Source organism: Rosa chinensis, chromosome 1 (genome assembly GCF_002994745.2).
Source record: "Rosa chinensis cultivar Old Blush chromosome 1, RchiOBHm-V2, whole genome shotgun sequence".
Lineage (NCBI taxonomy): Eukaryota > Viridiplantae > Streptophyta > Magnoliopsida > Rosales > Rosaceae > Rosa > Rosa chinensis.
In genome coordinates this window covers 50,269,784-50,290,433 of record NC_037088.1, presented here as the reverse complement: position 1 = coordinate 50,290,433, position 20,650 = coordinate 50,269,784, and the positions used below count along the sequence as shown (strand labels likewise).

The following is a 20,650-nucleotide window of genomic DNA, read 5'->3' as shown; positions in this document are numbered from 1 at the left end:
ATAAACACTTCCCTATTATCTCTAGGAAATAAGGAGAATTTATGTGAATAAAACTCCTTGAACTCCTCCTTATTTATGTAAGTCTTCTTCTCCTTCAAGTTTCCTTGGTTTCATCACTCAAGAGTCCTCAATGGGATGAACTCCTAACACTACTACAAAAAGTTAATCACACAACACTAATCACACAACGGAAAAGAAATCATCTGTTGTGTGTTTAAGTAAGTTTTATTGCACAACGGTGCTTGTTATATTCTGTTGTGTGAATGCCAACAAATTGAAAACTTTTTTATCAGAACTACATTGCACAACGAAAGTGAAGTAATGTCTGTAGTCTGAGTCTTAAAAAATTTAGCGGCAGATTTCCCTCCACTTTGGAGTCTTGGTTGGCTCTTCAAACACTGAAATTTGGGCTACTAGGACAACGGGTTTTACTATTTCCGTTGTGTGATTGAAAAACTAAGCATCAAAATTTGAGGAAGCTTGCTTGAATGTCTTCCGGTGGGTAAAGCTAGTGCAAGCTATAGCAATTGGACAACAGAAGTTATACTTTTCTGTTGTGTGAAGTAGGAAAACAGGCGGCAACATCTTGAGCCAAAATGTTGTAGGCGGCATGTTTCCCTCCATGTTTTCACATTTTGATTTTATATAGTGCACTCAAGCGACAGTTGGTGAGGTTTATGTTGTGTGAGTAACTTCTGAGAATATAAAAAATTGCCGCATTGTGTCCAAAAGGGCAAACAAAAAGAGAGAACAAATTAAACCTAGCTAGCCTTCGACCCTCTCTCGATCCTCTCAGATTAAACCTAGCCTCTCGACCTCTCGACACTCTCTCTCTCTCGACTGAATAATGGGCGACCTGATTGAAGATCTCCAGCCACCGCAAGCTCCTTTCCCGATTCCTCAACCGCCCTTCTTCCTCTTCCTTTCTCCCTTTCCCGGCCGGCTTCTCACTCCAAGCCGCTATTCCCGCTACTCCGCAGAAGATCTGTAAATCGATTCGCAGCCCCGGCGCCGCTTCCAAGGCCCGGATATACTCCGATGTCAACGTCATCCGCCCCAAGCAGCACCGGGATTATGAGGCCCTCACCGTCCAGTGGGGGTCATTTAATTATTTCTCCTCTCTTGTTTGTTTGGATTGTGTAAAGTTGTTGAATTTGGAAAAAATTGGATGCAAGTGTTTTGATTTTTCAGCTGCAATGGAATTGTGATTGTTGCAGGACGAACAGTGAGGCAAAAATCTGTGAAGGGTCAATGGGTCGAGCCCGGCTTCCACCTCCTCAACCCCTGCGCTGGTCAATTGGTCGCCGGAATCCTCTCCACGACTTCACCAGAATCCAATCCCTTGACGTCAAAATAGAGACCAAAACCAAGGTCTTCTTCTTCTTCATTACTAAGTTTTTGTATTTTTTTTCTTTATGAAATGTGCAAGATTAGGGTTCTTCTTCAATTTCACAGACGAATGTGAAACCAACACTTACTTTGTAATCAGAATTTTAAGTGAACCTTTCCTGCAATACAAGTTATTAGAGTCATTCGTATCAAAAGGGGGACATCAGTGCAAAATGATGTGTAAAATTCTTGCTGCTGAATATTATGAAAAAGTTGATGGCGGAAATCAGAGTTATAGTGTGCTATTGCAATTTTAAGATGTAATGGATTAATAGTGGATGCAATGAGTTTCCTTTCATGTTAAAATGATCTGTAGTTTGACAATATTTGGGTAGTATTATTTCAAATGGCTAATTACTTTTCAATCTTGTTATTTCAGCATCCTTGAAGTCTAAAGTGCAGACTGTGGAGGAATAAAATGAAAACTGTTGGTCAAGCAATTGACTACAGATGCCTTATCCGTGCAACTTATGGGAACAAGGCAATATCTGCTTCGGTAGGTATTTCTGTCTCTTTATGTGTATAGGATTCTGTGGTGCTTTTTTTGTCATGAAACATGGACCCTTGCATGCTTTTAAAATAGGGTTATAGATCTTTTTTTTTTTTTGGTTGTGTGCCTTCCATTCTGGTATTGGTTGTGTTGTATACAAAAGACTGCTAAATATCAGGCTCGTATTCTCTTGTAGTTTAGTAGTTTAGTCTATAGTTGGGTAGTGAAATTGTTCTAATTGCTAATGTTGGGTAAAACTCCGAGTTTAATTGATGCCCTTGTGTTGTTGTCCTACTGGATTGGTATGGGATAGTTAAACCTGAGATTACTAGCCAAAGTCACCATGCAGTTTTGTTTTCTTATCTGCTTTTTTTTTTTGGGATACATGGTAAGTATGGGTAAACACTTTTTCATTCATATTCACTTGTTTTCTTATCTTTTCCTTTCTTGTTTGTAACTACTGCAGGTTGTAACGGGTCTGCTAATAGCCAAAGTTAATGTAAATACCATGTCTGAACTCGATTCTGGTGGTGTATAACTGGTACTTAATTCTTGCTCTTCTTTACGCCATAACGTACTGTCTTCAGTTTGCGCCACTGCTTATACTGCTCCCTATCTATACATTATATTTTGGATTTCACAAACATATGTTGTATCTACTAGAGTATACAAAATCAAGTTCTGTCTGAAGAATGGTAGCACTGCAATAATATTGCTTTAATATTACCATCTGTCTCCCTGTGCTTGTTTTCTATTATGTTAGTTTTTATTTGTCAACATCCTATGCCCTTTTGATTTGGAATCCTACATATGATGGTGTATATACCATCTTCCCTGTGATATTTTGGTCACTTGCACTGAGAGCAATATTGATTTACTACCTCATTAGGCACATTAAACTAAATCAATGCAGCGGAACTTTAAACCATACGTGCTATTTCTTCATCATCTAGACCTGATAGGAGAAGTTGGGAAATATTATTTTCTTGAGAGAGATTATGGTCCTATATTTACTTACAAGTTCTTGTAAACAATTGTTTCCCTCTTAATGAAAGATTTGAAAATAGAAGGGCTGATGTATGTAGTAATCACAGTATGGTTTTCTGATAGTCATAAAAGAGCTTCATAGAGTAACCGAGTTATTTCTTTTTTGTGTTTGTTTGTTTGCTTGCTTTATCCTCTTATCCTCATATATACAATGATGCTTGCAGATAACATTTAGGACCAAGGCAAAGGAATTTCACCCAGATCAAAACCAAGATAATAAAGGTTTGCATCACTAGCTGTTACCCAATTTGTTCATTGTTATTTATTTTGTCTTCGAATGATTGCTATCTAGTGTCTTGAAAGAAAACAGGCATCTAAACTAGAGGCATCCAAATTAATGTTGCACTTTTTGGCTGGTCATTTGTTTTAATCTTGTGCTTCTGTTATGTTGAGTTCATCATTCAGCTCTCTAATAAAATTGTCAAATTCAGGACCCAACTTGAATGGCCTGTTTGGGAGGCAGTCTGGAACAACCCTTGGATACTCCTATAGTGCTACTAACAAGGACTTAAGGATTCTACTTCTGGACTTCTGTATGATTGCTAAGCTAATATGCTTTGGTGCGGGGAGCGTACCGTCAACTAGATGGTGGGTATCTTGTGAATTGTGATGCAGGTGAGCAAGTACTTGGCAAGTATTTTGGTTGAACCTATTAAGATAAAAGAAACAACTACTTAATACTTGATAGACTGCATGCTATCCTTGTTATCTATGTTAGATAATCTGAGGAATGTACTTTCCCTTGCCCCAAACTCTTGAATCTGATTGGTAATTATGAGGTGGAGTTCCTTTCAATTAGAAGTATTTTGACATTCCAGCAAATTAGAAGTGATACACACAATTCAGTTGATGCTCAAACTAATTTCTGTTGTGCATATCTAGCAGCTATTGCTTTTATTTTTATTGTATATTTGTTTTATTTTTAGAAACAGTATTTGTTTCTTGGTAAAAGAAATGGTCTGATTAAGGTCCTTGTTCTGTTATTGTAGGATGCTAAAAATTATGGGTGGGAAGTGAATGACAAATAAGTTGCTTTCAACCCGACGAAACTTTTGCAGAAAAAGGTTAGTTAGCATGCCATTTGAGTTGTAAAGTTTCCTCTAATTATCATCATGGATCTCCTAAGCATAGATACCTAATTGTAGGCAAGGCAACTTATTACAGAGTCGCCAAGTAGGAACTTCTTGTTGCTTGGTCTAGTTAATTTATGCTCATGGAAGCTTAAAAAGTTGTGTTAATTTTGAAAATTTACAATTGCAGTTAAAATTTGTAGGCTATGCCTCTTTCTTTTTATTACTAGTTGTAGATAAAGAAACTACATAATAGGAATATTGGCAATAGTACAATTGGGGTGAACTAGAAATCCATTGTGTAATACATATCTTGTTACTCTTAAGTCAATGTAGAAGCCAAGTATATTTTTTGTAGACATCTGGAATATTGGTAAATGTTTTTTATTTCAGTTAGTTTATTATTAATTTTATTGATTTTGGTCTCTGATTGTTCTTTTTGAATCCAGAAACAAATTTTAGCTTGCCCTAGATTGCGTCAAGACTGTTACTATGAGTCTATTGTTTTGTAATTCCATCTTCATGCTGTGTTTCAGGTACTTTTAGAAAATTAAGGACAAAATGGCATCTCAGAATACATCAGCTGTTGATCCTAAAGTGAGCAGCTTTCATCTTATCTATTTAATATGTATATTGGCTTCTTAAACTTGTTATCAAGGTTTTTCTATGTATCAATTTTAATTATCAGAAAAAAGTTAGCAGAAGGATTCTTTCAAATTTTTGTTTCATAACAGCAGCATTCATATATTTCTACTATTGTGGTCCGAGGACCATTTCAAAACCTCTGCAGATGGGCAGATCTGGTACCTCTCCCTTGACAATAATGCAGGTAAAAATGATTGAAACTTTGAATATCAATCATTTCAAAGAATAGTTTCCAGGTTCATTGCTAAATCAAGTAGCTATTATTGAATAGGGTACAAGATTCAAATGAAACAGATGTATTGATTTGGTTGGTTTAGCATGAAGCTCAAGTTGGTTGGAGGTGACTCTACTGGCGTTGTGACAGCTTACTATGTAAGTCCCATATTTTAACTTCATTCATTTATGTAAGTAAATCATACTCCTATTTGGAAGTGTGTACAATTATGCACTTGCAGATGTGCTACAATTATGTACAATTTGTATGGATGAGTTTTGAACACATTTCTTGATCGAGGTGAAACTTTTTAGTTGATCTGAATGTTAATATCTTTTCTTTGGTAGAAAGAGTGATCCCAGGAATTGAGCTGGTGCGGTTAGCATCATGGTGTTTGCAGTATGAACGTCATGAGAGGCCAAATGCCAAGTCTCTTGTGACTGCCCTTGTTCTTCTTCAAAAGGAAACTTCATTGAAGCGACAAGATATTATATCAGCTTTTGTTTCATGTATAGGTAGCTAGGAATGATTTCTTGCTTGGTACATTATCTATCTTGAATGTATGGATGTTTGAAAAATGGTGATTGAATGATATGGATTAGAGTACTGTTTATGTGTTAATTACTATCTAATATTCAGTCATACAACATAGTACAAAACCATGTGTTGTATGATGATAAAAGAGTTCAAAATTGAGGCTTCTCCTACAACAATCACTGGTTGGTACCCAATTGATTACAATATTCACACAACGGAAAACCAAATATAGTTGTTGTGTGAACTAACAACCAACAACAAAAGAAAACAAAATTCTGTTGTGTGAGATTCATAACACACAACAGAAATAAAATGATCACTGTTGTCTGAGTAATCAACAGACAAGGGAGATAATTTTACTTCAGTTGTGTGTTACTTACCTCAGACAACAAATATTAAGTTATATCCGTTGTCTGTTAGTAGTCTCAGACAACAAAGAATGAGTTATATCTGTTGTGTGTTATGAATCTCAGACAACAAAGAATGAGTTATATCTGTTGTGTGTTATGAATCTCAGACAACAAAGAATAAGTCATACCTGTTGTGTGTTATGAATCTCAGACAACGGAAAAATTTCATCTTCTGTTGTCTGAATGTGCCGAGGCATCGCCGCGCATGCCATGCCAGGCCATGCCATGCCAGGCACAAAGAATAATGTTGAGCAAACTATTATCACACAACGGTGAAATCACCGTTGTCTGATTTTTCAATCACACAACACTCACTTAGACCACGGTGAGCTTGGTCATCACATAACACAAATCCACCGTTATCTGATGACCTTTTTGTAGTAGTGTAAATTCTCTATTTAAAACAAAAAAATCAGAAATAGGAAAGTTCAAATGAAGAAAGTTCCTTAAAACAAAATAGGAAATATTTCCTAAAATGAAAAAGGAAAGTTTCTAAATGACTTATCCTTCATTTATGCTCATTTCTGTTCTTTTCGCCTCTTTTCTACATTTCCGACCTTGAAGTACCTAAAAACAGAAACTATGTTAGAGTTAGTAATTTTAAGAGAATAACTTAGCCAAATGAGAGAAAATACATATTAAAAATGTCACACTTTGTGCTCCTATCAATGCTTGTGTCTATAAAAGCATGGAGCTTTTATAGGAAAAAATTGATTCATACTGATGGTGAAGCCCTGTGGTATTGCGAAGAGTCCGTGCCTGAGAAGTTTCTTATTCTCCATCGGATTGCCTTTACATCAAAATTACCAATGGTTGCAGATCGAGATTAACGCATACGCATATTAGGACATATCATTTCTTTGAGACATGTGGTGATTAACTTCTATGTATTAGCTTGATATATCTTGCTAATCTAATTTTTTAACATTTTAATCTTTTGAGGTTGATAATTGAGGTTTGGAAAGTCTCGAGTCCAATTCCATCCGACCTCTACTGTTGAAATTTGAAATTCTTTTACAAGGAAATGAACATGGTGCTCGATAAATGTCTCAATAGGGGCTAAGAGGAGATGAATATTTTCTCTTATTCATTGCCAAGCTTATTTAAGTTATGGATATATTTCATTCCATCACCCTAGTTTTTAGTCCTTTCATTTCTAGTTTCATAATGGGTGTTTTATACTTTTAATTAATCTTATCCAATCTTTAGTGTTTTTGCCAAAACTGTTTTGTAATATATTTTGAAGGGCTAAGTACAAATTACTACCCTGTGGTTTAGGTCCAAAATCAATTCAGTCCCTGAACTTCTAATTTCATCAAAAACACCCCTGCACTTTCAATTTTGACCTAATAAGTCCAATTTGTTAGTTTTTCTGACAATTGAGTTATTTAACTTGTTAATGTGGCTCATATATGATCTATGTTTTATGATGTGGTGTCGAGGTGGTCTGCATAGTCAATTTAGGAGTGAGTCCTACTATTAAAAATAAATAGTTTTTCAACAAATAATCCAACTATAACTTGAACCCATAACAGAATATTAATGAATTGGACCTATTAGATCAAAATTGAAAGTGCATGGGTGTTTTTGATGAAATTAGAAGTTCAGGGACTGAATTGATTTTGGACCTAAACCACAGGGTACTAACCAGTATTTAGCCCTATTTTGAAATTCTTGTCACTTAAAATATAATGCAATCATGTTTGATAATGGTAAATTCCCATTGTCATCAAAACCAACATTGATAGTCGAACCTTTCTAATAAAGCAATCACCACCTGAGTCACAAAAGATGTTTTTTGACCAATTGCTACATAAACACACATTACATTTTGCCCTTGTTGATTGAGAATCGTATCTGTAACTATTGTTGTGTTACCGGTCTGTTTGAATGTCACGAGTCTATTGGCATAGAATCTTATCTACGTAAACTGGTTGTGCAAAGTTTGTTTGTTCATACAAGAAATTGACCCTATTTATGTATGACACTATCAGAGTGAAACAAGGGATCTAAATAAGAACAGAGGCTCGACTATATATTGTAGAAAAGAATTGTCTTTTTTGTATACTTTTCCTGATTCTGTTGCTACCACAGACTTTACGCAATGAGAAAAATGATAAACTATATAAGCTGACGCCCCAAATTCCAACCCCCAAACCATAAAAGTGAGGTGAATAGAATATCATCCCAAATAATGAGATATGTAAAAAGCGATTACGCCTATTCTAATTCTAAAACAATATGTATTAGGGTCTTCATGAATTTGTCTATGAATCTTAAACGTAGTTTTAACTTTAGCATTCAGTTAACTCTCCATGACCTATAGATACGGAGATGGACTCGACTTTTACACCTACTCAACCATTCGGTTGAATTGCTTTCAATACTTATGTTGCACGCATGATAGAACAGTAGTTGGACGCGGTTTTCATTGCAAGCATCTTGAATTGGCTAGGTTGAGTAGGTTCCATGTTATATGTAATGTTTCCAACTTTCAATCACATACTCCACTCATCAATAATGAAAATAATCCTCACAACAAATACCCAAACAAATAACATGGTGATTCACTTTCTTTTTCGAATCATCCATCTTACTGAACCTTAAACAGAAATTTCCTCTATATGTTGAACAAGAAAAGGATGAGAGAGAACATCTTCCTTCTCTCTAATTTTCAGCCCCCACCAAACGCCTGTACAATCCACAGCAACCTACCCTTTGATTCTACAGGATTCTCCTTCAGGTTAGTAGCTTTTACTGTAAAGGTTCAAAAGGTGTTGAGCCCATCTTGTCTCTCAAGAAGGAGAAGTCTTTACCTGCCATCTTCTGAGCCCATCTTGACTTTTCGACCTTGACATTTCTTGACTACAGGTGGACTTGCTCTTAGGCCTGCCTTAAGTTCCTACAAAAGACAAAGACCCTTGACCTTATAGCACTATGCAATTAAGGCCTACCAACCTTTTGTCTCCTGTCTAATCTGTTTGGAATTCTCTTCTGGTTGTCCCTCCTTACTGTTTATCTGTCAGTACTACCTTACCTACTCAAGTGAGTTAGGCTTTCAACCCTTTTTGTGGTTTATTTAGAGCAGAGTCTTTTCTTCTTGTCTGGCTAATGGCATCCTCCTCTAGGGACCTATTTGAACCTAAATTTGGCAAGGCCTACTTGACGGTAAGCCGGGTCCCACATGAGACAGGCCCGGGTCATAGTAAGCCGTGATATAATAAATATTCAGTCGAGGCCCTGCTCACTCTAGCCGAGGTCCGACTTACTTCACCTCAGCTCAGGCCTGGCTCACTCCAGCTGAGGTCCTGCTCACTTCACTTCAACTGAGGTCCGGCTCACTTCACCTCAGCCGAGGCCCAGCTCACTTCAGCCGAGGCCCAGCTCACTTCAGCCAAGGTCCGGCTCGCTTCACCTCAGCCGAGGTCAGGCTCACATGAGTCGATTTATGGTTTACTTGTGGCTGAGAAAGTCCTATCCAATGACCATTTCAATTGGTCAGGGACACTGATGGCAGGACGTTATGAGCAGATAAAAGCTATTAAATGCCAAATTCTATGTTCAGAGACATTGCAGTACTAAGTGTGGCCGTTACAAAAAATATGTATTGAAGAGTCATGATGGTCTGTTACAAAAAACAAGCATTGAAGAGTCATGATGGTTGGTCGCCAGTTATGCACATCAAAGGAATTTTATTCTTAGAATTCAATTTGTAATCAATCCAGTCTCAACGCTGAGATTGTATTTGTTTTATTATCTTTATTCTGTACTATAAAAAGGGCTGTAGACATCCTTGTTAGAGGTCCACGACCAAAAACACAACAGCTCAATACAATTTCAACAATCTCAAATTCTCTAATCGTATCTCTACACTCTATCAATTTACAATATCTCTCGTGTCATTTTACTTATTGGTATTGTTCTTGTCTTTCCTGCACTTTACATTCTTGCATATTTATTTTGTCATTCTTTAATTCCTTGCTCATTATTTTTCCTACACTTGATTTCTTTGCATTTACTTTTTCACAAATCATATTAAGAAAATCATATAAACAAGTTTTTACGGTTCATGCGTTTCTTCATCCGTACTCGTATTGAATCAGGGCATCAGGGTAACATCTTATACTTTGATTTTGTTTTTACTGTGACTTGTGAGTATTTGCATCCTATATATTTATCAATTATCACTCGCACTTTCACATTCACTCACCGAGTTGCACAGCACGAACACTCCGGCTAGCAAAGCCGAATCATGTAAAGTCCTTGCATCCAAGGCAGAGAGAACCCCGATGCTGAGATCGATCCTTCCTCGGCCCACAGTCGACTGATTAGAAATAGATCAAAGCAAACTCAGTAACCTAGATTAAAACCTTGCTCGGCCTCTCGGCCGCCAGTTGGCACGCCCGCGCACACATCATTAAGCCAGAAGGACGCGTGTAAGCTAAGAATACCTCGGCCGAGTGACAAGTGGCCGAGACGATTTTTGAGTAAACAGGACCATGAGTACATTCCTTTTGAAGATGAAGAAATTATTGAAGCTATCTGCGTCAACTTTGAAGACGTGGCTGACTTCCTGGATTTGGAGCACGGATTGATCTGTTGGGTATCCTGATAGCTGATGAGGAACCAGGTCTGGGTGGTATTAAGGCCATTCTAACGGGTATCTGGAAGACTCTTGGACATATTAGAATCATCAGGGCTAAAAAGAACACGTATTCAATCACTGTGGGCTCAGAGAAACTAGCCAGCAAGCTAATTGACGACAGCCCCTGGAATATTAAGGGCTGCTACTTCTCAGTCCGTCATTGGCCCCGGTATCACTCCATTGATGACATTGAGGCTAACCGTGCTATGTACTGGATCCAAGCCCATGGAGTTCCGAGGGATCAACTGTCACGCAACAATGGCAGAATTCTAGGTAATGTCCTGGGTTCTGTTATTGAGGTAGAGGACCCTATAGTAGTGGGGAACTGTGGTTTCCTTAGGATGAGAGTTAATTTCGATGCTAGTAAACCATTGGCCACCTTTGTCAAGCTGCCCAGAAACGGAGTTGTCCACACAAAGATTCGATTGCAATACGAAAACTTGAAAAATTTATGTTTCAATTGTGGTCGGCTTGGCCATATGATCTCATCTTGTAGACACAGGAAAAACCCTTTGCTTGTCCAACTGGGAGTAGTTTATGATTCTTCATTGGTGGCCCAACCTCCTCAAAAGCCAATTTACACCCAGGAATCCTATCCCCTAGAGTTTCCATACACTCCGACGACCGGAATATTTGGCCTGAGCAAGACTCAGGCAAATTCAAATTCTAGGAAGTTGGTACCCTTTGATAGGGACATGTCCTCCTCTGCACATGGCTCTATTGGTGGTGCAGGTAAAGCCTGTGGATCTGCCTCAAGTGAAAAGGATGCTCAATGTCCCCTGCAGTGATACCAAAACCAATATACCCTAGCCATGGACCAAGTATGTTTGACCCAGATGCACATGGGGCTATGTTTCAGAATGGGAGTGTTACATGGGCTTTTAGTGGACTCACAATACATGGGTCCTGGGCCGACCCAGAGTGCATCCCCCCCGGGCCTTCGCTGATAAGAGAGACTATCTTAAAGCTAATCCTTTCTTTCCAGTTCCTATACAGGTGGACTCACTTGATAGGCCAAAGACCTCTCCCAGGCTCTCTTATGTGGAGATTGTGGAGCTGCCCCCTGCTGATATTGGCCCTAAGGAAAAGAAAATGCATCAGCTGGAGAATGTGAATAAAAGGAAGCTTGACTGTGCTACTGATAAAGAGGGCTTGACTCTCCCTGTTAAAAGAACCAAGGATGTTCCTAGTCCTACTGCCAAGTTGGCTGGCAGAGGTAAGGGAAGAGGGAGACTCACTAGTGATAGCTGCTCCCTATTTGAGGTAGAGATAACTGACCTGACCACAAGTGCATCCGTCTGGTCCCTAGGAGGTGTTGTTTCGAACTTGGGGAAACATGAAAGTAGTAAAAGCGGTATGGAGGATTTGACCCACCTCCAGGGCTATGGCGGCTGGCCGAAATTAGCTACAAGGTCCCAATAAGGTGTCTTGCTTGGAACTGTCAAGGCTTGGGGAGGCCTTTGACAGCCCAAAATTTGAGGGAGGTGTCCCACTCCCATGATCTTGATTTCGTATTCCTCTCTAAGACTCATTAGAGTAGCTATTATGTAAATAAAGTTTGGAGAAGTTTGGGTTATAGTAAAGATTTCAACGTTGACCCGATGCAAACCTCTGGCAGCCTTTGCCTGTGGTGGAAACTGGAATTCACAGTGGAAATCATTGATTTTTCAAAGTTTTTCATCGATTCATCTATCTCACATCCTAGCTTCAGCTCTCCTATTCATGTTACTTGGATGTACGGCCCCCCTTACTACACTGATAAGACTCAGTTTTGGGATGACTGGTCGGCTAGGAACTGGAATGATGAAACCCCCTGGTTGGTCATAGGAGATTTAAATGAGTTATTGTGTCAGTATGAGGTGGAGGGAGGAGTGCCTTGGTCTATCAATAGAAGATTGTTCCTAAGGAATTTCTTCTGTTCCAATCAACTTTTTGATATCGGCTTTAAAGGCCAGAGATTTAAGTGGGTAAGGAAGGAGGGAGAGGTCATTGTCCTCCAAGATAGGCTGGATAGATGTCTTGTTAATGCTGATTGGCTGCTCAACTAGTCAGACACATCTCTTACTCATCTAGCTAGAATTGTCTCTGATCATTGTCCAATTCTTTTAGATACTTGTCCTACCCTAAGAAAGCACAGGGCTACATTTCGTTTTGAATCATTCTGTTAGTGTGAGTCATCGTTCCCTATTAGGAATAGACTACAAGGGAATATATTGTTGTAACTACTTACCTTATATATGTTGTGTAGTACAGTAATACACAATAGTTGTAGTACGATTGTAACCTGTTTATGTACACCACAGAATGGGTGTAATTATATATCAGAAATTTATTCTCTCAACCTTGTTCTATTTGACTTGGTATCAGAGCAAAGATCCGAGAGGACTTTGTCTCTTTATTTTAAATTTCAGACTATCATCGTCGTTTGTCTGCACCCTAGGCGTCCGTCAAAAAACGACCAGTGTCTTCTTCTTTGACTTCGGCGACATCATCTCCAGTTCAGACCCCATCGTCTGCATCAGACAAGACCCGCCGGTTTCCAGATCTTTTTCGAACCAGACCCGTCAGTTTTTTAGATCCGACGTCACTGCATCAGATCAGGTTCTTTAGTTCCAGCATCGCTACCCAGTTCACGGCAGCACTCAGACCGATCCAGATCGTCGGCCCTCCTCTGTTCAGACGACTCAGATCCTCTTCGGGTCGTTCTTCTTCGACTTGCGTCATCCTCAGCCACTTCCAGATCGATCGATTCCAGCCCAGACGCCGCCCAAACTCGGGACGATTCCAGATCGATCTCGATCTCTTCAGTCAGTCAACCCGCCTCCATCAGTGAGTCAACTCGTCTCAACTCGGTCAACCAAACTCGGTCAACCCATTCAGCTTAGTTAAACAGGTTCAAAAAAAAAATATACTATTTGTTTGATTTTGTTTGGAGACATCTGTTATTCTTATTTCCGCTGAGCACTTTGGGATTTGTGTGTTTTTCTATTGTATTATTGCAATGGGCGGTGATGACAGTGAAGGTCAGAGTTCTAAGACCAATGAGGTCCAGAGGGTTGAAGTCTCTGTCAAGAGCTCAGAAGGTGGTTCTTTTAGGGGTACCAAACTCACTGGTACCAATTTCCAAACATGGAAGAAGATTATGTCTGTTTATCTCCGTGGGATACACAAAATGGGGCATGTGACTGGAACAATCAAGGCTCCTAGTGAAGATGATGTGGACGCCTACGCTAAGTGGGAAGATGATGATGATGGGTTTGTCATGTCAATTCTATTTCGAGCCATGATTGATGATGTGCTACAGATGGTGGAGGAGTGTGAAACTGCTGAGGCGATATGGAAGACGTTGGGAGACCTCTATACAAATGAGTCTGATTTTATACAGGTTCATGAATTGATGTGCAAAGCTGCTAATATGCAACAGAATGGGCAACCAGTAGCCGTGTATTTCACTAAGCTAAAGAATGTATGGGCAGAAATTGATCAGAAGCGTCCTTGCAAGATCAAGAATCAGGAAGATCTTGTGTGGTACCAGAAGGAGAAGGAGCTAGAAAGGGTTTATGTATTCCTGAGAGGACTTGATGAGAAGCATAGTAGTGCCAAGGGAGAATTGCTCAGAATGACATACCCTCCTAGTTTGAACACAGCTTTTATATACATCCGCAAGAATGAGTCTCAGTAGGAAAGTGTCAAACATGCACAGGTTGAAGTATCTAGCCTAGCCATTCAGGCTAAGTAGCCGGCACCTCTCCTTCAGCAGCAGAGTTCAGCCCCACTTCATTAGCAAGGTTTCCCACACCCTCGTCCTCAATGTTCTTATTGCAACGACCTTAGGCATGTTCGGGAGACTTGTTGGAAGTTGAACCCACACTTAAAACCTAAAAAGCAAGGTTATCGTCCTAAGGCGAAAGCAGCTGCTGTTCAATTGGTCCAAGAACCAGATTTCTATGGAGTGGCTGGCCAAGATCATCATACAGCAGGTGGAGCTACTCCTACAGCCTCTATAGCTGGTCGAGGTAAAATTGGTATAGCTTTAAAGGTTTCTAACTTTGTTGGTTCTGATACATGGATTATTGATTCTGGTGCCTCCGATCATATGACTTATGACAAAGCATATTTTACTGAGTTGTCTTCCCCACCAGTGTCCTATGTAACCAATGCCAATGGTGAGGCTTTTCCTGTGTTAGGGTCAGGGTCAGTGCGTATTACTCCTACTTTAGAACTTCATAATGTGTTATATGTGTCTGACTTAAATCATCACTTGATATCTGTCCCACAGTTGAACACTGAGTCTAAATGCTCTGTAACCTTTTATCCTATGTATGTGATTTTTCATGATCTTCTCACTAGGGAGATAGTCAGTCGGGGGTATTTGAGGGGCAGGTTGTTCCATCTGGATCAGACATAGGCATGAGAGAAACCAAGAGCACAGTCCCGAGCCGCTTTGACTTCGAATTCTGATAAGTTAAGTGAAATTTGGTTGTGGCATCGCCGTTTAGGGCATCCATCTTTTAGTCTTATGAAAAAAACCATGCCTACTCTATTTATTGGTATGGATGAGTCAGTTTACCATTGTGAAACATGTGTTTTGGCCCAAGAGTCATCGTGCTACTTATTCTCCTAGTGTTTCTAATAAAAGTGTTATTCCTTTTGAGTTAATTCATTCTGATGTTTGGGGACCTTCTAGAGAGCCCACTGTTTCTGGTATGAGATACTTTGTGTTGTTTATTGATGACTGTATGAGATTATCATGGGTTGCTCTTCTTAAAATCAAAGATGAAGGCTTCCCTGCTTTTCAAACATTTCGTAATCTTGTTCAAACACAATATCATAGCACCATTAAAATCCTTCGTTCTGACAATGGGGGGGGGGGGGGGGGGGGAGTATGTTAACCATGTGTTCCAAGAGTTTTTTAAAACCCATGGGATTGTTCACCAAACCACGTGTCCGCAAACACCAGAACAGAATGGAGTGTTCGAAAGGAAAAACCGTCATTTACTTGATATGGCTCGTGCCCTTCTTTTTAGTGCTCATATGCCTAAGTATCTTTGGGGCAATGCTATACATGCTTCCTCTCATCTTATCAATTGTCTTCCATCCAGTGTCCTCCAGGGAAAACTTCCATTTGAGGTTCTCGCCTCTCATGTCTCATTACCATCATTTCATAATCTTCCAGCTCGTGTTTTTGGTTGTGTTGCTTTTGTCTATGTGCCAAAAAACCAGAGGTCTAAGTTGGATGCCCGAGCCCTTAAGTGTGTGTTTGTTGGTTACGGAGGCTATCAGAAGGGGTACAAGTGCTATCATCCACCAACCAGAAAGTATTATGTCACTATGGATGCTACTTTCTTTGAAGACATGAGTTATTTCTCCTTTTCAGATACAGCTCTTCAGGGGGAGAATTCATATTTTGAAGAGCTATATCATGGAGAGGGGGAGGAATCAGAAGGAGAAGGAGAAGCCACACAGCCAGGAGGTATTTTGACTGATCCGGTTGAGACTATTAGTTCGCCGCCTCCAGCAGCAGAAGCTCCAGACATCCAAGCACCAGTTTCCATCACCCAGAATGAGGTGGAAGACACAACTGCCCCTCCTGCCATTGCTTATACCCCTGACCCACAGCTTCCAGGTACTGAAGATCATCCTTTTGAGGTATGTCCATCCACTGATTCTAGTAGTAGTGAGTCTAATGTTGAGCAATATGTGTTACCACATAGGACCACTCGAGGTCAATCAGCCAAAAGATATGAACCTATTCTTACTACTAAATCAAAATACCCAGTAGCAAACTATATGTCCACTAGGAGGTTGTCTAAGTCATATGAATCATTTGTGAATCAAATATCTGCTGTATCAGTACCTAACAAAGTGCAGGATGCATTGAGGGATCCGAAGTGGAGGAAGGCTATGGATGAAGAGATTGAGGCGTAGCAGAAGAACAATACTTGGCAACTTGTGCCTCCACCACAAGGCAAGAAGGCTGTAGGTTGTCGTTGGGTGTTTACCGTGAAGCATAATGCATATGGATCAGTGAATTGATACAAAGCACGCCTTGTAGCAAAGGGATTTACTCAGACATATGGTATAGACTATGATGAAACTTTTGCTCCTGTTGCCAAGATGAATACTATTCGGGTTCTGCTCTCGTTCGCTGCTAGTTTAAACTGGCCACTCCGACAGTTTGATGTCAAGAATGCATTTCTTCATGAAGAGTTAGCCGAGGAAGTGTACATGAGCCTTCCACCGGGGTATGTAGTTGCTTCTCTTAGTGATTTTGTATGCAAATTGAGAAAATCTCTGTATGGTCTCAAACAGTCACCTCATGCTTGGTTTGGAAGATTTTCACAGTTCATGCAGAAGGTTGGTTACAGGCAGAGCAACTCAAACCATACCTTGTTCCTCAAGCATCAACAAGGGAAGGTAACAACTCTAATTATTTATGTGGACGATATGGTAATCACTGGTAATGATACTGTTGAGATGGATAGACTACAGAGACGGCTAGCCTCTGAGTTTGAGATGAAGGACTTGGGTGAGCTTGAGTACTTCTTAGGAATTGAGGTAGCCAGGGGGAGAGAAGGAATCTATCTATGCCAGAGGAAGTATGTTCTTGACTTGCTGACAGAGACAGGTTTGTTGGATTGCAGACCTATTGATACTCCTATTAAGCAGAACTATTGTTTAGCTGAGTATCCAGATCAGGTACCTACTAATCGAGCTCGCTATCAGATGTTAGTTGGGCGCTTGATTTATTTGGCTCATATTAGACCAGATGTTGCATATGCAGTGAGTGTGGTGAGTCAGTTCATGCATAATCCGAGTGAGAGTCACATGGATGCTGTTATGAGAATTCTGAAGTACTTGAAGTCAGCTCCAGGAAGGGGAGTACTGTTTTCTAAACACAACAACATTCTTGAGGTTTGTAGCTTCACAGATGCAGATTGGGCTGGAAATATCACAGACAGGAGGTCGACATCAGGTTACTTTACCTTTGTGGGAGGTAATTTGGTTACATGGAAGAGTAAGAAACAGAAAGTTGTTGCACGTTCTAGTGCTGAGGCCGAGTATAAAGGTATGGCTCACGGAGTGTGTGAATTGTTGTGGCTGAGAAATCTGTTATGTGATCTGGGTTTCAAACTCAAAAATATCATGTAGTTGTATTGTGACAACAAGGCAGCTATTGACATATCACAGAATCCTGTACAACATGATCGTACTAAGCATGTGGAGGTTGATCGTCACTTTATAAAGGAGAAGCTAGTTGCCAAAATTATTAGCTTTCCTTTTGTTCCAACTGAAGAGCAACTTGCAGATGTACTTACCAAAGGATTTTCCAGGAAGGCATTTTATGACTCATTAAGCAAGTTAGGCATGGTTGATGTATATGCGCCAACTTGAGGGGGAGTGTTAGTGTGAGTCATCGTTCCCTATTAGGAATAGACTACAAGGGAATATATTGTTGTAACTACTTACCTTATATATGTTGTGTAATACAGTAGTACACAATAGTTGTAGTACGATTGTAACCTGTTTATATGCACCACAAAATGGAGATTTAAATTAGTTATTATGTCAGTATGAGGTGGAGGGAGGAGTGCCTTGGTCTATCAACAGAAGATTGTTCCTAAGGAATTTCTTCTGTTCCAATCAACTTTTTGATATCGGCTTTAAAGGCCAGAGATTTAATTGGGTAAGGAAGGAGGGAGAGGTCATTGTCCTCCAAGAGAGGCTGGATAGATGTCTTGTTAATGCTGATTGGCTGCTCAACTAGCCGGACACATCTCTTACTCATCTAGCTAGAATTGTCTCTGATCATTGTCCAATTCTTTTAGATACTTATCCTACCCTAAGAAAGCACAGGGCTACATTTCGTTTTGAATCATTCTAGGTGGATGACGTTGATACTGAGCCCATCATTCGGCAGTGTTGGAAGAAGGCTTCTCATTCTTCTCATGCAAAGAAATAAACTTAAAACCTGAGCAATTGCAAAGAAAAGCTTAAGGCCTGGAGCAAAACTAAATTTCCAAAATGTAACAGGTCGGAAATTAATTTTTGCCTCCAGGAGCTGGAAGACCTTCAAGCTCGGGCCCCCCATACTAGCTTGGTGCAACAAATGGACCTCTCCTAAAAACTGGGAGAGCTATGGCTCAGGGAAGAAAAGTACTGGAAACAAAGGTCCAGGGTTGCTTGGCTCTAAGTGGGTGACTCTAATTCCAAGTTTTTCCACCTCTCCACCATTCATAGGAGGCAGAGAAATAGAATTCTCAAGGTGTAGACTGATAGCAATGAGTGGGTAATGGGGGAAACGTAAGATTAGATTGGAGTTTGAACACCAATTTCAGAAACTTTTCACTAGCTCTGGAGTGAGACAGTGGGGTGAGGTCTTTAATGGGGTGTCCTCTATTGTGACAGACGAGATGAATGTTGAGTTACTTCTGCCACTTTCCATAGAAGAAGTCAAAATAGTGACTTTCCAGCTTAGAGCCTTAAAGGCGCTAGGGCCGGACGGCTTTCTCGGTCTCTTTTACCACAAGTATTGGCAAATAGTGAATGAGTTAGTGTGTGCTGCAGCAGTGGATTTTCAGGCTGGTATGGTGAGAATGAGGGGCTTGAACCAGACACACATTGTCCTAATCCTGAAGATCCCAAATCTTGAAAGAACCTCCCATTTTAGACCTATAAGCCTTTGTAACAACTCGTACAAGATTCTGTCGAAATTGTTAGCAAACCGGCTTAAATCTATCCTACCCCACCTGATTTCTTATTTTCAGAATGCCTTTGTTCCTAATCGGCAAATCCAAGATAACATTTTGCTAGCACACGAGGCATTTCATTACCTAAAGCTCAAGAGAGAAGGTGACAACAATGAGTTCGGGTTGAAGCTCAACATGAACAAGGCTTATGATAGGGTTGCATGGGACTTTTTGGAGGATGCTCTCCTTCGGTTTGGATTTTCCCGTACGTGGGTGAATCTAATCCTATCATGCATCTCAACAGTTTCTTTCTCTATTGTTATTAATGGTAAGCCGGGCTGCTTTTTCAAGCTAAGTAAAGGGCTCCGGCAAGGGGATCCCTTATCTCCGTACCTCTTCTTGTTGGTCAGTGAGGTCCTCTCTCTAAGGTTAACAAGGGCAATTCATGAGAGGGCAATCATGGGAGTCAAGATTAGCAGAGGTGGTCCTATTCTCTCCCACTTATTTTTTGCAGATGATGCATTGTTTTTTATGAAGGCAACTCTCTTGAACTGCTGGAATTTGTCCTATATTTTTTTCTGAGTACTGTTATGCCTCTGGTCAACTGATCAACACAGAGAAATCTAGCATCTATTTCTCCCCCAATACACCAGATCAGATGGTGAGACTCATGTGTGAGCTTCTAAGGATAAAGGATACTAGTAATCCGGGACCTATCTGGGTCTACCAACCCTTTGGGGAAGATCCAAGAAAGCTGCCCTCAGTTACATTAAAGAAAGATTGCTGAAGAAGATTGAGGGCTGGAAGCAGTGCAATCTTTCCATGGCTGGAAGATAAACACTAATTAAGTCGGTGGCCCTAGTGGTGCCAGCCTATCCCATGGCCTCCTTAAGGCTTCCTAAAGGGCTTTGTAATGAGCTAAATTCTGCTCTCGGAATTTCTGGTGGGGCTCCAATAAAGGCAGGAACAAGCTGCATTGGAAAAGTTGAGAATTCTTATGACGCCCAAAAGGAACTGGTGGACTGGGATTCAAAGACTTAAACGACTTTAACATCGCCCTTTTAGCTCGGCAATGTTAGCACTTAGTTCATGACCCAAATTCTTTATGGGCAAGGGTTCTTAAAAGCAGGTACTTCCCTAATTGCAACTTTTTTGAGGTGGTCAGAGGCCATAGAGCTTCTTGGAGCTGGGCTAGTCTTTTGGCAGCAAGAGATTTGTTGTCTAATGGTTCTTCATGGCAAGTCATCGATGGCTCATCCATAAATATATGAAATGATATGTGGCTTTCCCCTCCTAATGAGGGCCACATCCTAACAATTGGTCCTATCCCTATAGATGCTCCTACAATGGTCAGTTCCCTAATCGATTGGGACACTCATTCCTGGTTCCTCGATCATATCCTATATCTTATTCAACCACGTGAGATAGCTAGAATTCTTGCTGTTCCTATTGGGGACGACATTGGGGAAGATAGATTGATTTGGCCTTGGACTAAGGATGGGAGCTACTCAGT

At 40.2% G+C, this 20,650-nt stretch overlaps 1 protein-coding gene across 1 annotated transcript; it reads left to right on the top strand.

The window, feature by feature from the left end:
• Positions 1–10,301: 10,301 nt before the first annotated feature.
• Positions 10,302–11,235, top strand: LOC112169072. The gene is made up of 2 exons (XM_024306014.1): positions 10,302–10,305; positions 10,418–11,235. Exons 1-2 carry the CDS (start codon positions 10,302–10,304, stop codon positions 11,233–11,235), a joined length of 822 nt encoding a protein of 273 aa, XP_024161782.1.
• The last annotated feature ends 9,415 nt before the right edge of the window (positions 11,236–20,650 follow it).